This window comes from Achroia grisella, unplaced genomic scaffold (genome assembly GCF_030625045.1).
Source record: "Achroia grisella isolate CSIRO2021 unplaced genomic scaffold, CSIRO_AGI_Agris_v1 utg754, whole genome shotgun sequence".
Lineage (NCBI taxonomy): Eukaryota > Metazoa > Arthropoda > Insecta > Lepidoptera > Pyralidae > Achroia > Achroia grisella.
The window spans coordinates 345,085-359,857 of record NW_026713011.1 but is presented as its reverse complement, the minus strand read 5'-3'; the positions used below and the strand labels follow the sequence as shown (position 1 = coordinate 359,857).

The window sequence follows — 14,773 nt, the reverse complement described above, 5'->3', positions numbered from 1 at the left end:
CTAAATAATACTTTTTTCTATGTATTTTTAAAATGAATTCAAGTATTCTCCAAGAAATATAAGCAGGCCAATTATATTTATCATCACAAAGTTCACAATTACTTGTGTTGCAGCAAATGGCGATGATCCACCACCACTGCACGATCGGCTGCATCCGCCCTCACCACTACTGCTCAATGATAGGTAAACTAAAATACACAGTATATTTTTCTTTTCAAGACTGATTGCCGATCTTTCACAAAAATAGCAAGGGAAATGAGTGTAGATTTCCAACCCACACTATAGTAATAGATAATGGTTGCCACTTTTAATCTAATGATTACTTATTTGCAAAAGAAACATACCAAAATATACTTTACGTCATCTTGCAGGTTATCAGAGGGTCGCAGTCAAAGCCTGACACGTGCGGAGATACGCAATGGGTTCCGTACGGACGTGGCGCCGCTTCCACCCAGCAAACTTCACCACGACGATCACGGTTAGTATACTAGTATAAAATGCCTCGACTTACTACTGCACAATTCATATACGCAGTAAGTCGAAAGAGATAATTTTATGAAAATGAATTTAAAGTTTTACACTTTAAGTGCGATTTTTTCTACCTATATTTTTCGAGTTACTGCGCGTATAAATTGTATGGTTGTATCCAAGGGTCATATTTATCCCGACATTATTATTAAAGAAGTCTGCTCTACTATCTCAATATCGATTTCAATGTCAATCGATTGTAGTTGGTTTCAAAAATTGACCGTTAAAGAGGTTGTCAAGTTACAAATTAAGTAACTAAAAAGCAATATTTGTAACTACATACTATACTTGTTGTTACAAGTATAATTTGTAGTTACAAATATCGCTACAGGTTAATGTTTTTTGTAAAAGTAATTGGATTCTACTAGAAGATAATTGGCCTGCAAATATATAAAACTGGTTCTTATCACAAGGCTATAAAATGTATATTTAGTTGATCTAATACATCTTATAGATTTCATTTTGCAGATTGTACTCTTTTCCTTTTAATGGTGGTTTTTACCAGTTGTGGCCGTTTGTTTAAAAATATTATTTTATTTGTTACCTTTTTTTTTAAGTATGTAGTATGTAGTAACTCACTTGTCAAAGTAAAAGAACTATTATATGGTTATGTCACTTTCTTACAATTTAAGAAAATAGCTCTAAAGAAAAGCACAAAACAATTCAATAACTAAAATTAATTTTTATCACTATAGTTAAAATTTTTTTTGTATAGAAATTATAATAGTTCCCTAAAAATTGTTAAAAATGTGAGGCAAGAAATCTCGTTATACTTTGTTTTATTCTATGTATTTGCATAGTTACCTCACATAGATACAGAATCTAGAAAATAATTCTAAGTTACTAAAAAATTTGTTTATTTTTTCTGTCTATAGATTTATAGTATGTCTATCCCTAGTTGAAATTCATTATTTTATAGATGCGAAAAACTATGCACTTATTCCACAGGTTATGTTACTTTCGCCTTTTAAGGAATCATGTTTTTTTTTATAAAATTGTCTAATATTATTTATTTGTTTTTAAAGTTATAAGTATATGGGACATGACGTTTATGTTACAATATTAGAATGTACGTGACAGAGGGCAGCCAGCCTATGACTACAGTAGTGTCGACTGTGCAGACGCTGCGCTTGCCACTCGCAACCACCGTTTAGTATGCGTCCTCGTGAAATGATTGTAGTTGATACATACGTACAAACAAACTGTAAATAAGTAGTGTATTAGTATTGCTGTCGATGTTAACTCCATAATTTTCATTAAGGTAAAACAACGTCATCTGGTCGCCAACTAAGCAGAGATGGTAGAGAAATCGAATTGGTTTTTAATATTAGCGCACCCAAACGTACAGACAGACAAAAAATACAGAGAAAAAAATCTCTAACAATTATTGTTTTAGCTTCTACTATGTAGATAAAATTGTCTAATGATAGTTTTCCTCATATAATTTCACGATCTCACCCGAGAACTATACTCTATTTTCATCTTTGTAATATAGTATATCTTTATGGCAAATTTAATTCCGTTTATTCGTGAGAAGTAACAAACACACAGACTCACTGTTGCATTTGTAATATTAGATTGGATGCGCAGACAGCATCATTTGTAATAGTAGGTAAATATTATTTTATACCTGTGCCCAGCGTAGGACGAGAAATGGTTGACAATGATAGTTGCTTAATTACTCAAAGTATTGTTGCAATTCTGTTTCATATCGTAGCCATTTTTGATCTTCCTTCTGAAGAGCGGATCTTTTGATCTGCCGATGTGATTTAATAAAAAAAATAGCTCGTGCCTCAATTAGTACATAGTAAATTGAACTGAATATGAGAAACATATTTTGTCAAATATTTAATATATGACATATTTTTTAAAAATAATATATTTGTTTTATCAATAAATGTAATTTAGATAAATATATTTTTCTAAATGTTTTTTGTTTTTAATAATTTTCTTGTTAATAATATCGACTGTATTCGTGTTGCTCAGTTCGATTTATTTTACGCACTTTTTTATAAAAAAAAATACACTACAATCATTTCACTACCTCAGTATCTCATCCCATCATTTTCATTTACTGTATGTGTCACAAAATCACTTCATTGTGTAAATATTTCTTTGGAAAAATACAGAAAAATATGGGAAAAATTTGCTTTAGACGCAATCCTATGTGCTTCGCAGATATTCTGCTTTTGCTGGAAATATAAATTCTGTTTACGTCTTCAAGCGTTTCCAACTGTTTATCAAAGAATTGAATCAAATATTTGGTTCGAGTAGATGTATATTTTGTAACCTTTAACTAACTTGTATCGCTTAAGTTTTGATTGTTCTTCTCAAAATTTTATCTTACAGACTCTATTGTGAACATTTTTATGTATATCTTGTAATGTTTACAACATTTGAACAAATGTGGTTAAAATATTTATATAAATCTGTAATATCTACAACCTTTCGTAGTAATATTTTTTATACATGTAATTTTAAGTATCAAATTAATAATGTATTTATTTGTAATATCGTTTTTCTATGAGGAAATATTTACAAGCATTTGTTCAAATGTGTAGTATAATATCTGTACACCGGCGTATTTGACGAACATTTGATCCAAAATTATATTGTACAAACAACCATTGGCGTGTTCGATCAGAATGTTGTCAAATTCGCAAACCTGTGCTTTGCCGCTGTCCTCACGCGTCCCACATCGCCTGCCCATTGCTGTCATTTGCCTCGCTACACTAAACACGATCTTAATGCCCAGCTAATAAAGGCTATATACGTATATGTTTGTGTAATAAGGGTTGTGTGGTTTTAAAAGGTTATAAACGCCAAGAATGTTTGATTAGAATCATTATTAATGTTTTTAGGAATAAAATATTTAAATAACAGTAAATTAACGTTAAAATATCAGTATATTATGTACTCTTTATACATACATAAAGAGTATATAATATACTGATATTTTTATTAAAATAATATTTTAAAGAGTTAGTAAAGTATAGTAAATATCAAAAGGAAATTTCTACTACTAGTACATTTATATGTATGTATATAACTAACTACATTTTGTCAATTATTGGGAATAAATTAATAAAATGTTCCAAATTATTCAGTAATCTGTAGCTACTTGTGTTCTTGGGGGAGTCTTATATTCTGGGGTATTGTTATATCGCCAACACTCACCTTTTTGAATATTATAATATATCTTTTCTTCCTTCAATAATTAATACAGTTCACTGTTATGGATATTGTAATGCAAAAGGAAAGCCAATAAGCATCGGCAAACCATATATTTCTCTTTCTGATTCCCTTAGAGAATTCTCATCTAATTCAGTCGCGACCAGCTTGTTTCACAAGCTGTGTCCCAGTTTGCAGGCAGTGAAATTACATGATACAGATTACGTAAGCCGTCTAGGTACATCGGTCTCACACAACCAACTACAAAATTATATGTTTTTTGATTGGAGGATGATATTGGGCAGTGAAACACAGCCTATGAAGCCATAACATCTTATCTTCCAATATAAGAAGATATGAAGGACGTGCTGTCCGTAGTAAGTGGTATTGTATATAGTCGACGGTTACCACTTACCGTTAGATGGGACGTTGGCTCGTATGCAATGCCAATTATATAAAAATCTCTTAGGTATTATCAACGGCTATCATTGCGATAGCCGTTGGTAATACATATTGGTAGTATATATTAGTAGTGCTGTTCAAATATGTAGTTCCCACATTCCATCAACTTATTTGTCATAATATAGAATTAATCCAAAATTATATTTCTTGTGTATGTTAGCGAATGCGCTATGTAAATAAATCACATAACCCAGCTTGGCGCGGCATCCAGTGACGGTTCCGTCATCATCACTCATTACATTATATCAGACGTAGCTTCGCTGTTCACATGCATCCATATATGTCGGGTATCAAACGTGTGATGGAACTCTTTGGTTCTAAACGTGATTATATTTAGTTGAAAGATATCAAATATAAAATCACCAGCCATTAATTAGTCTCTGAAAAGTTTGTAAAAAAAACTTGTATTGTTATATTAATAGTATGCTTTTGTCTGTGATATTAAAATAATGTGATACGATTGTATTAAATACTGAATTATGTAGATTATAATTGGCATTCCAACAAAAAGCTTGCAACTAATTGTATTCTTATTGCTTTTCTTCTATCTTAATTACGCTGTAATATTTAGTAATTAATATTTTGCCTACAAATAACAATAGCGTAAAAATTTTATGAACACATTTAAAATTCAGATTGAAAGCATATCTTATGGCAAGCATAAACATATATTACCCTAAAAAACTAACAATGGATAGGGTATGTATATAAAGGGCTTATGTAATAATAAATTCAAATATACTAGAATGAAATTAATTAATTCATATTGCAATCTTTTAATTGAACGACTTTTATTATGATAACGATTAAACGATTAACTGTATCAATTAAATATAATATTGAAATGTCACATAAACCAAAGAGTTTTAACGGAGTGGACAAAGCGAGCGTAGTATATAATACCGCAACGGGTGGCCGGTAGCGGGTAGCGTGTAGCGGGTGTCGGGCGGTGAGCACATTGTGGGTTGGTTGGTCGCAGGCTGGCTGCACTCGCTCGCGGGGCTGCTCAAGCGGCGGCTCAGCGGGTATGTCAACTGGTCTCACGTTGCAGCCAGGCGGGACCCGCTCCACCACCCGCATCACTTGCAGCACAGGTCAGTACCTCACTATCTACAAATACTGGGGGTTGGGTATTACTGACCTCATTAGTATCAGAATACTCTATTGGGTTAACGTACACGCAGTCTATCGTCAAGACTCCATCGTGGTAAATTTCTGGTAATGTCACCATGATGGGCGCAGGTGTTTAGACCAGGGGTATCAAGGTCGTCATATGACAACGTGACACCCATAGTGCAAGTATTAATTAATACTTGTTATAAACAATCTAATATGGTGTTTTCAAATTATTTCCTATGCAAGATTACTTTTTTTTTATATAAAAATATCCTTAAACTGTGCAAATTCATAATACTGAATTTGAAATTGGCTGCTGTGCTTCGGTGATAGAAGGATTTGGTAGCTATTGTGAGGTATATAATTACCTTAATACCTATATAAAGATCTATTATACGGGCTGGTAAAAATTGGAAATAATTTGTTTTTATAAAAATAAAACTACATCTGACAGATTATTTTTCTAAATCCGTAAATCTAGTATGTGATATTTTTACAAACATTGTACACGAACGCGTGTGTAAAGGTGGGGCCACAGTAACAGTGAGACGCGCAGCGTGCCCGCGTCTCCGCTGCCGCCGCGCGCACCGCCGCCGCGCCCGCACCACTAGCGCTGCCCCCGCGCCCCGCCCGCCTCGTGCGCGCCTCGCCCGTCACACTCGCCATACTCACCAAACCCGCCACACCAAGTTCTGGCGGTAGCATTATGAAAACATCGCATCCGACATTACGGTTCGATCTTCGAATGTACTCCGCCTGTATAATATATTTATCTGATGTGTGTGCGGTGGATATTGCATAAAATACTCCGCATTTGCCCAGTCTCAAACGACTTGTCGGGTACAGTAAAAACGGACTCTTTATTAAAAAATAGACTGTACGTATATTCACATTTAAGGCTGACTATCGCATAACGTTATCTTTGTACTGACTAGACCGAATGCTTCGATTCTGTAGGAATCTGGGAAGCGGGGTCTTTTGGCCTACTTTGTGTATAGAGCGGGTAATCGATATAGGCAAAAACTACGACCCGCTAATTTAAAAAATCAGCTTATTTAATATAAATTGGCTGATAATTATTAATCTGCGGACCCGATTTAGCGCACAATCGACAAGGTTTATTAATTTACTTGGCAATTTCGTCTGTTGGCTTCGTGTAGGACAGGTCGGTGCGACCGATCGGCGCAGTATACTGGTTTTAGACATTTAGTGATAATCTCTAACAAAATATAACTACAAATATACTCAGTGAAATGTGGATACAGTAAGACCCCGCTTAACGCTGTTTCAGTTTACAGCTCCTTTATTTCAACCCAGGAATTTGGAACATAACGGAAAGACGTCAAGGAAATAGTTCAAGAAACAGCAGCTAGTCTTTCTAATAACAATAATATTGATAGTAGTAATTCCGAAGAAAATAATCATAGCCTCAGTGACCGCTGTTTCTTTTAGTGTTGGAACTTATTGGAATGTATCCCCAGCGTTAAGTGGGGTCTTACTGTATATTAAGTGTTGCGTTCACCATAATGTCGATAGTAGAGAAAGCCTCTGATTACTCCATCTGGGTTATAGGGAGTAACGGTATGAGAAATCTTGAGCATTGTGAGCGTCGATGTTGCAAGTCAAGACGTGAAGTCAAGATTGTAGCGCCCCTAGACGGGCATGGTTAGGGTTGGCGATGTTAGAGGTTCGTATGATAGTAATCGCTTGCCTTGAGGTAGATATCGTATATTTGTGTGACAACCCTAGATGTATAAGGCATACTGACCAGTGATCATATCAACCTTTGAAACAAAGGAAATAGAAACAATATTTGAATAAAGATTATTTCTATTTCCTTTGAGACGTTGATCGGGTTTTTATTACTTGTAATACTGGACGCAGCCTTCACAAATGTCACAATACTGAGGTTGAGAGAGAATGGTATAGTGTAATGAACCTTTATAATGAGGCGAACTCATTATACCACCGTTGGTGCCATATCTCTAATTTTGACTGTGAGGGTATTATTAGATTTAAATACACAACACAACTCATTCATTTTATGGCACAAATTTCACGTTCAGTTCTTTCAGTGTAGGGTTATAAGGGTCACATACGGTACATTAGGTACATTCATTTTTTTTTCATTCATTACAAGGTTTATAAAATTATTTTCTTAAGTCTGATTGTATGGAACTATTTTGAATTAGGGGGCATCCATAAATTACGTCTTATGTTAAGGGGAGAGGGAAGGAATTGACAAAGTGTAACAAGAGTTGGAAGGTTCATTAATTTTGTGGCGGCATATTTCAAAATACAGCAAATTTGATCTTAAGAAAAGCTTAAAAATATTTTTATAGTGGATTGCAAATTATGTGACGTCAGAATAGTCCCCACCAAAAGCATTACATTTGTGTAACGTAATTTATAAATGGCCCCTAAGGAAGAATTGCGATTATTTAGGGTAATCGGGACCCTGGCAACATAGGGTTAGCTTCTCACTTATTTGTCTTTTTTTTTATAAAATTGAATTCTGAAAATTATGTAAATAGTTAAAATATGCGTAACTGCAAACCGTTGTGAATATATGATGAACTTTATGAAGGCATAAGATATACGTTTGTATCGGAGCATTTGGCATTCCTCTGATTGTACATTTCTACCTACCACACCCTGGGTTGCCATCACATAAAAAATCGTTTCTCATCGTATCTCATACCCGTACAAAAATGCTCCTATAGCTACGAGATTTTTTGACAAACTTTCCCAATATCTTCTAACTATCTATCTTATTGAGAATATTTTATATTGGGGCTATACGTTAGAGACTCCTTTGCAACAAGTGTTGAAAGTTGGTAACACTGTTACTGCAAAAGTTTGGACTAAGCCCTCGAAATGTGTGTATATTTATGACAAAAACTATATTTATTTTCATGGAAAATCTATTGGGGTTAGGTAGAAACAACAGATGAGTGCCAAGGCTACGATCCTTACACACTAGATATTATTAATCGCCAATTTAATGGTAAAAAAAAACCAAAGTGGTATTATTATATACTTGTTATGGTCACATACTTAGTTTATGAAGTGCGATTGGTTGGTTTCACACGTTTCCGCTTGCTTTAACGTACCGGACGGTCACATGACTGTTGTAAGGATTCTTGTTTATAGTGACGATTATAGTGCAAACAAATGTAAATATCGTGTATTATATATATATTTATTGTATAAGAGACATTACGTAACAATAATTTTGCGGAAATATTTTACTTTCGTCTACGTATCACGAGGAGAGTCTCTCGTATCAACAAACGAATTTCGACTTAATTGCTTGAATATAACATTAAAATTGTGAGCGTACGCTTTTTTTGTGATATGATTTTAAAATTTGAACCCTGAATTCAGTATGTATTTAAGTCGAATTTTGTTTTTCGATACTAAAGGTTTTCTTCGTGTAACGTAGAAATATAATAGATGAAATTAGTTTATATATTTTATACATATTGTATTAGAATATTATAAATTATGCTGCTTATATATTAAAAGTAATTATAAATGTACAATGTAATTTATGTTAGTTTCGACCAAATCTATAGTTTAATCGTATTTTGTTATTGCTTTTAGATCGTCAATGGTTGAGGAGTTACGAATAGCGAATTGTATAATATAAAGCCTATCGCATACGACACAACTGTACAAATGTTCTCTTGATAATATCAAGAGAATATTTATACAGTAAAATACTAAATACTTTATATTAATTTATTTTATTTCCACTCTTACAACTTAACATCACCAAATATATTTAGGCCTTACACAGACAGGTGCCACTAACACTTCCCTTCAATTTATGATTAAATAGGAAAAAAAATACTAAACTACTAAATTTAAGATATTGAATGTTTAGAAAGTTGTACTCATTTTATAATTTAATATATATATGATTTTTTATAAGCTTCCGATATTCGTCGATGTACTAAAAATATTATCATTTTATCTTTCATTATAAAACAACTAGCGACTCCCGACTTTGCGTAGATGCATTACAATTACTTGGATTTCTCAGCTTGTTCTCGACGCATGTATTATACATATAACCCTTCCTCTTGACTCATTCTATCTATTGTTAAAAACTGCATTAAAATCCATTACCTAATTAATTAAAATGTCTAAAGTAATTTATACTATGTAAAGATTATCTGTGTCATTCAACCAATTGTATATCTAATATTTTGACCTAAAATGTAAATATTAAAGGAGCAACAGGCAAGTTTCTTACTCATTTTTCTTGACTGAAATTACAATGTCAATGAATGGTAGATTAAAAAGAATACTATGCAAAAGTGCTTAAATTGAAGTTTACTTGAATAAATATTATTCCTTATTCTGGTCACGAATCAACTCGTAAAATTATACATTATAGTATACTTATGTCGCTTTTTATAATGTTTACAATTATAAACATCTTTGAATGAAGTTTAATATAGTATAGTTTTATAAATACAATACACTTATTCTCTCGGTAACAAGAGACATGAATTCAAAAATATTAATTCTTAATTTCCTGCAAAATAATTTTTGTACATTTATTTTCTCAATAAGAATAATTGTTCATAATTTTCTTAATATAATTTTCGTATGCGATAGGCTGAAACGTGGTTACGTGCGATTGCGTCGTATTGCCTGATCACGTTTGCTTATGTTCCCCCTTGTATTGTGCTTGATCACTCCATAATGGATAGATTTTGTAATTAGACTTTGTTGAAATCATAGGCTTATATTTATTTTGAGGTTGGCAAGGAGGACCTGACATCTTGTTTTAGGTGTTAGTATTCTACGGTAATCGTTTACCTAGTATTTTTGTATAAAAAATATTATGTAACAGATTTTCCAATTAAAAACGTATTTCCACTTCCGTTTGTTTCAATCGATTAATCGATTAAATCAATCGGTCTTTTAAGGTATTTGAATAAAAAAGGAGTGAAACAGTTTGCAATTTACAAATTAAGTACTGGTAGATTAGAAAGAACCTTGAAAGAACGATTCATTTAGAAGAAAAAGATATGAAGCCGCCATTTCCCAAGTTAAATAAATATATTAAGTAAAATACTCAGTATTGCTAATGTAGTCATTTCGCATCATTACGAAACCTATCCATTGTGGAGGTAAAGAGTTTGTGATTAAAAGCACGCGTGCCCCACGTCGGGCGTCTGGAGCCGGCGGTCAAACGACACTAGTGAAAGGAAAAATTTAAGTAAAAAGAATTATTAATATAATGTCAACAACTGTCACTCATATAATTACAATACTATGTATTGTATGTAAGTTGTTAGAAATGACATAAAAAAATGACAATAAAGTTTGTAATACTTTATTTTATTATCATGTAAAGATGAATAAAAAACTCATTTTGCACTGAGAGAAAATCAACAATATTGTAACTTAATTAAAATTATTTGGCACATTTTTGTATCGCTTTAGAATATTGTGAAGCACAGATAGACAACTGCAAATACTCTTTTAATATACAAAAAATCTCAAATGTTATATTTTTGTATTATCGGATGTCATTAATTATAAATGAAAATAACCGATACTCGTTATGACGAGTATCGTAACATCCGATTATTTTTACGATACAGATAAGGCTGGTTTAAGACGATCAGTATATATAGGCGGGAGTTGGCCTTCAGCCGCTCCATAAGTCCTTCCTTTGGTTTAGAATGCCAACTACATTTGTTCACCTATCGTCAGGTGAAGCTGTAAAGGCCACCTGCGGCTAACAGCATTAGAGTAGTCGAAAAAAAGATCAGCATGTACTAAGTATTAATACTTTGCCCACATGGTCTCAACTTGTGGTCTTCTAAGTCCTGTATGAGCTCGACCGCCGCTCCGCGTAGTGTAGCGTTCCCTAGTCCGCACGCAGTTTTACGTGCAAGCCTTAGCATAAGACGAGACTATTTAAAGATATATATTTAAATAAACAACGATTAACTTGTTTTTTTTTAATGCAATAATTATTATTTTAATGTGTATTGTAATAAAGCGAATCAGTTTATTCTGTTGTTTTATTTTGTAATTATATCAATCTGTTGGTACAGACATTTGAAATATATCTATGTTTAGGATGTATAGGTATATTTAGGTGTGAATATAGTATGGTGAGCTCGCCTGCGCTAACGGTATACGCTGACGGGCATCAGTGGGGATGATAGAATGAGGAAGAAGTAAGAAATCAGGTCGACTAATCATGGGATGGACCGTGTAGAGGACCCTTGAAATTGCTTGCAAATAAAAAAACATTAAAATAAAATAGGCTTTATTACTTTAAAATAATATTTCATTTTGTACATATTGAATCCGGTAAATAAGCATAAGCTAACAGTATCTATTGGAATATAGAGAATGTTATAGTCCGACAACTTGGCGCGTGAGATGCCATACCGAAGCAAAAACTCGTCCCCCCACCCCTCCATACGTCCCACATCCCGCGCATGAGTATGACGGAGTATAAAGTACTTATTACATACTATTACTGCTACAATTTAACGATGAAAATTTCAATATTATACTATTGCAAAAATTGGCAAAGCATTAGTAATGTTCGAACTTAGTGTATTTAATTTTAAATACACACAAGTAGGTTTGACAAGGTGTGAAACGTATTTGTGTATAGCTAAAACTGAAATGTCTGCGATTATCAGTAGTTATCTATTAAAAAAAAAACAAATCTAAACATTTCTGTATGATACTAAAATCTTTTGGCTGTGCCAGGGACTACCTACTTATGATTAATTTTAAAAAGTGTCAATATTTATATAGTTATTTTTTGTTGTGCACTCACTCACTATGGCGTCACTTTGGAATTTATGGTAACATTTAAAAAGCTTTTCTAACTTTACAAACAGTAGTTACTAAAACAAATACCATAGTACATAGTATATGTACAATAAAAACAAACAAAAAGTCATCGTAACACATTCTTTGGTATATTGAAGCAGGCACTACGAATTTCTTAAATAGGAACCAAATAAATAATAAATTAATCAATTCATAAATAACAATAAACAGACTTAAATTACCAACATCAAATTCACAAATATTCAACACGAATGTTAATTTAGAAAATATCTATAGGTATACATACCTAATAAACAAAACAGGCTTATTTATAAAAATCACACTTCGGAGGCGATCAATCACTAATATTCTAATTTATATAAAAAATTACTCTACGCTACTTGGCGACTGAATTATAATAAAACTGATGTGCGTTACAATTCAATTATCTCTCGTGATAATTATACAATATATTATAAATAATATTAAAACAATTAAACACTTATAATATAAAGAACAATAAAATAAATTAGATAACATATTACATACATTACATAACATAGGACATGAAAGCTTTGATTTGATTAAAAATTTTTGTACGGATGAAATCCGGGATAAAAAAAAGTTACATTTTGTTGTAGTATTCAAGCGCTGATTTGCGCACTTAAAGTACTTGAGAAAATTTTACAAGATTGCATAGGTATCAACTATTAACTATTTCTATAAATACAGCTACCTATCTATATGAGCAAGAACTATATATGAAATGTGGGGTCTATTTTATCATTGTAAATTACGTGTTACATTACTCAATTACAGAAGTGTAGTATTACTAAATACTATTACGTATATTACATACGGTTTAACATTAAATAAAAGATTACAAAAACACAACTATAAAATTTATAATAAATAGACATTTCATCATATAATAGACAATTAAATCTGACAACTATAACGGCGACTATAGACTCCGCAGTCGAATAAGAATTTATACCATGTTTACAGATTTCATCAGTGTTGCGTACTTTTTTTATATCACGATTGTGACAACTAAGGATTCGGCCCATCTGAGTACTTGTACGTACTCGTTTGCGATGTAGCATACAATTTCATACTTTTATTTTTTTATTCGTATATTAACTTGTCTGCGGAGGCTTACTATCCAACCTACATTATTACTAACAAATTTACACATGTGTCATTATCTATATTGACTTTTTAATGTTGAAAACATTGAATAGTATTCATTAATTAACATTGGGTTCATACCAAACATAAGAGATAATAAAGACGTCCTATACTTGCGTCTCTCCCTCTCGACAATAAATGGTAGGAGTTGGCCTTCAGCCTCTCGATAAGTCCTTCCGCGGATTTAGGGTGCCATCTGCACTCGGCCCCTATCATTCGGTAGGGCCATTAGAATAGTTAAAAAAACTCGACAATACAATGAAGTTTTCCGTATATATGTACGTCTAATGCAGGGTTCTATAAACTATTTCAATCATAACTTGTAAGGTACAATAACTCTGGTAAGATACAGCAGCTATAAAACATTTGTGATTATTAAATAAATATGAAAAAAATCTTATCACTATACCATCTTATCCCCTAAAGACTACCGTCATGGTAGGCTACACATTCCTCACAAGATGCCTTTATAAACTCTAAATCTTAAGTATTAACAAATATAAATAAAATATTGCTTAGGTAATTACAAAATTATATCGGTGAAAGCAATATGATAACAATTTTTAATTTTGACTAGTACGTCATTTAAATTAACTGTGAAACGGTCCGTATTGAGCCAACTATGCGATTTAATTCGCAAGATATCTACATTAATGTCTTATTTTATAAAAAAGCAATAAATAAGTTAGTTTCAAATGGTTCCTTTGGTAAAAATATTCAAATACTGCGTTGTTGAGTTTCTTTGAAAGCCATAGACAACCAATAAACTGACATTCTGTCAATCCCGAAATGTTTTTTTTTTTAATTTTTACTCATCCAGTGATTACATGCAAATTCGTTTTTCAAATACCAAGTCTTCTTAATAGCCTCAAAAAAAATGGTACACATTTTAAAAGTTGATTCGATCACAACTTTGCGAAATATGCGAAATTTGTGGGGACGCAGCACTCTAACTATTTAGAGCATAGATTAGTTACACTTGCCTATGCATCCTGTATATACACAGTCAGTCGTAAAAATACAATACCATACAAATTTGAACATTTCGTACTATTTAACTTGACCATGTGACCTGTGTGACATGTAGTAACTGCAATTTTTTTAATCCCACTGCTTATTTAGTATCAAATCAAATTTACTTTTCGATAACATAGGTCTACATTAGTTGTAATTGTAAAATATAATGTCCTAATATAGTAATATAATTTTGGAAAAGATGTTGCATTATAAAAATTATCATGACAGTAAAACTTTCGAGCTTAGTACCTTTACAACTTACCATATATGTCTAATATTGAAGAGGTATAATTAAAGATTACTTTTCAATATTAATTTTACACTTTAAAATATTCAGAGTGCTTCAACTACTTTACAATCACGAGAAAACTACAAAACACGACAATATACCTAAAGCACGCTGAATAGCACCGTCTATAATAAAATACCTAGTTACAAGTAGTTACGTAAAGTTCCAAGAGCTATT

At 32.4% G+C, this 14,773-nt stretch overlaps 1 protein-coding gene across 1 annotated transcript in view; it reads left to right on the top strand.

The window, feature by feature from the left end:
- The window catches only part of LOC131850347 (dual specificity mitogen-activated protein kinase kinase hemipterous-like), a 28,941-nt gene extending 22,537 nt beyond the window's left edge, over positions 1-6,404 (top strand). The window contains exons 13-16 of the mRNA XM_059200558.1: positions 114-183; positions 372-478; positions 5,141-5,255; positions 5,804-6,404. Coding sequence (XP_059056541.1) covers positions 114-183; positions 372-478; positions 5,141-5,255; positions 5,804-5,888 — 377 coding nt within the window. The 3' untranslated portion in view covers positions 5,889-6,404. The remainder of the gene's footprint in view (positions 1-113; positions 184-371; positions 479-5,140; positions 5,256-5,803) is intronic.
- Positions 6,405-14,773: the final 8,369 nt, after the last annotated feature.